Source organism: Pollachius pollachius (genome assembly GCF_949987615.1).
Source record: "Pollachius pollachius genome assembly, chromosome: 18".
Lineage (NCBI taxonomy): Eukaryota > Metazoa > Chordata > Actinopteri > Gadiformes > Gadidae > Pollachius > Pollachius pollachius.
Window position 1 is genome coordinate 16,285,462 of NC_136951.1, and position 3,009 is coordinate 16,288,470.

At 50.7% G+C, this 3,009-nt stretch overlaps 1 protein-coding gene across 1 annotated transcript; it reads right to left on the reverse strand.

Moving 5' to 3' along the window:
• Window positions 1–440: 440 nt before the first annotated feature.
• On the reverse strand, window positions 441–2,481 carry tmem229a (transmembrane protein 229A). The gene has a single exon (XM_079756136.1). It carries the CDS (start codon window positions 2,258–2,260, stop codon window positions 1,133–1,135), a length of 1,128 nt encoding a protein of 375 aa, XP_079612262.1. The 5' UTR covers window positions 2,261–2,481; the 3' UTR covers window positions 441–1,132.
• Window positions 2,482–3,009: the final 528 nt, after the last annotated feature.

The following is a 3,009-nucleotide window of genomic DNA, read 5'->3' on the forward strand; positions in this document are numbered from 1 at the left end:
TTTTGCTTCCTCTGGCTTCATGTGACTGCAAGTGTTATCCGTTCAACTCTTTCATATGTCAATAGGTTTCATTCAAGGATGTGGCTGATTTGGACACAAACGCGAAAATAGGGGAGTTTTGGTATCAAAGTGGTATGTCCTTTAGAGAGAAAGAAAACAAGAAGGCCTAGTCTGTATATTTGTTACTGACAATAAACAAGGAACAATTTGGGATTGAATTTAAGGCGTCTTTAAAATATTTGTCTCCTTATATTTTCGTACTTTTATGCTTAACAGCAAATATTTACGTATCGGTCTGGCCTCTGTCTTCCTGGAGGCTATGTTCCATAAGCAGCATGTAAGAATATATCGATTTTGCACAACATGCAATATGAACAAATTGTAAAGGCATGCTAGTGAATGGTTTTAATGCACTTCCAACACCGCAGAGGGGTGTTGAGTTTACTTACAAATTACAAAAAATGGTGATGCTGTTTGTCTGAAGGAGGCCTAGGATCCAATGTGAATAACATTCACAACAGTGAAATCACAATCATTAGAAATGGCAGTGTAGGACCGACCAATGAGAGTAAAACCCAAACAACATACTCATACCCAGACAAGATAACAACAAATATCCTCCCAAATCCAGACATATAAATATCCTCCCAACTTTCCATTCATAACAACCCGGTTTCACAAGAGATTTCCGTCACACCTTCACCAGGAAGTTGTTATTCGTGTGTGCCACTGGGAACAGGTCAGGCTGGTTTCCACTCTGTAATGGAACACCCACATGCTCACTAAGGCAAGGTCCCTGACACGACGCCCTGGGAGCCAAACATTCGACGCCAACACGTCTAACCCAGGGTAGGCCGAGACCCTAAAACCAAAAAAACAATCACACTCGACTCTGTCAGGAATGTAAATAAATCAATGAAAACGTAAATCAAATTGATCCACATAATGAAAGGGCGTTGCTTAAACTGGAATGGTTTTCGTCCTAACTTGGGACCGTGTGTAAATAAATATAGTTTAAAAACACCAGTAAAAATAAACAATAACAATCCTACATAAATAAAACGCCTCGTTTGCAAATTCCAGTGCCTGCGGGTGCCTTATTCGTCGTTCATAAAACGACTCTCTACACAACTTACAACAACTTTTTACTTAGATCCATCTCCCCACTCTCCCCCTCCTCCTCCTCCTCTCCCCCCCCATCCTCAACCCCCCCCGTACCCCCGACCCACTGGACCCGGAACAGCACGTTGGACAGGACGTCCTGGTACAGACTCAGTCCCATCCAGCCGGGCAGGTACACGATGGTCACCAGCCCCATGAAGTTACCGGGGTAGTGGGAGTAATCCCACGAGCACGCGCCCACCTGCCTCAGCGCGAGTCCCGACGTGAGCTCCCAGGCGTAGATAAAGGCCACGTAGAGGGGCAGCCGCCGCCACGTGCCCCAGCCCCACGCGTAGCGCAGGCGCACGTACAGCTTCTCAACAACGAAGCTGCACGTGCCGTACATCAGGAAGGACCACAGGGACGTGTGGCCGCCGAGCGCGCGCTGCTCCATCAGGTTGAAGGCGGCGGTGAACACCACCTCGTCCAGGAAGCCGTGCATGCCGTAGAACACCAAGTGGGCCATGTCCGGGAGACCGTTGAGTCCGTGTTCTGGAATACCCTTGAGGCCCCCATGCTCGGCCACCTGAACCCCGTTTTTGTGCTCCGTGAAGCCGGGGTGGGGGCGGGGGTGGTGGTACCGTAGGCGGGACAGCCACGGGTGGAAGACGCGGGAGAAGTATAGCGCCACGAGGTACTGCACCGCGATCTGCAAAGGGGTCACCCCAGCCAGCGCGAGCCCCGGTTCCGTCCGCGCGCCTATGTTTACACTCTCGAGGAGGAGGATGTGCAGGCCAATGTACACGCAAGGGTAGAGCACGAGCGAGAACACCGCGGAACCACCGGGGAACAGCTTCCTCCGCGCGTGGAGCCGCTCCAGCGCCCAGTGGGTGAGGCAGTGAGCGAGGCACAGGTACGGCGAGGAGTAGCCTACCAATTTGGGGTTCCGCTCGTAAACGATCCCCCAGAGTGAAGACAGCAGGACGTCCACGGCCACCCCGTGCATGCCATAGAAGTAAAGCCGCATCCAGCGCGGGAGAGCCGTGGTGTTCTTCGTGGTCTTCGTCGCATCATCATCACCGGTCGCACCGGAGGCGTCTCGTCGGTTGGTGGTCGTGTTTAGTCCGGTGTTTGCGTCTCCACACCGGCTGGCCATCATCTCCCGAGGATGAGGAGGGTTACTGCGAAAGCACGCCGCTGCGGGTCTTTCTTTGACGCATGTTGTTTTGTGTGTGTGTGTGTGTGTGTGTGTGTGTGTGTGTGTGTGTGTGTGTGTGTGTGTGTGTGTGTGTGTGTGTGTGTGTGTGTGTGTGTGTGCGAGTGTGTTTGTATGTGTTCGTCGAGGTGGTGTGCAATAGTCACTGCTGCCAGGAGGCTGGCCGTCTGATAACTCTTGTGAGAGACTCTCACGTGAGAGACTCTCACGTGAGAGAGAGAGAGAGAGAGAGAGAGAGAGAGAGAGAGAGAGAGAGAGAGAGAGAGAGAGAGAGAGAGAGAGAGAGAGAGAGAGATGGGGGTGGGAATCAGGATCGCAGCCAGAGACTTCGGAGTTGTTAATGACGGATGACGAAATTGGAAGCGCGTTAATTCGAAATCGATTTAATCGTTCGTAGGCTACTTTACGACAGACCCACGTATCTGCGGTTATATGGGGAGTTTCACCATTACGACGAAGCACCAGCACACTGTCTATTTCTGGAAACATCCGCTTGAACCAGTTAAAGTGCCCTCTTTCTGTGCCGTTGCATGGTCTGATTCAGAGACAATTATTTATGAAACTCGAAAATAACCACATTACCAAGAGATGTTTGTTTCGTTGAAAAAAAATAGTACAAAAACATGTATATTCAGCCCACATTGTCCACGCATTATTACACAACGTGCCTGGAGCTCATGTTGGCCTACTGG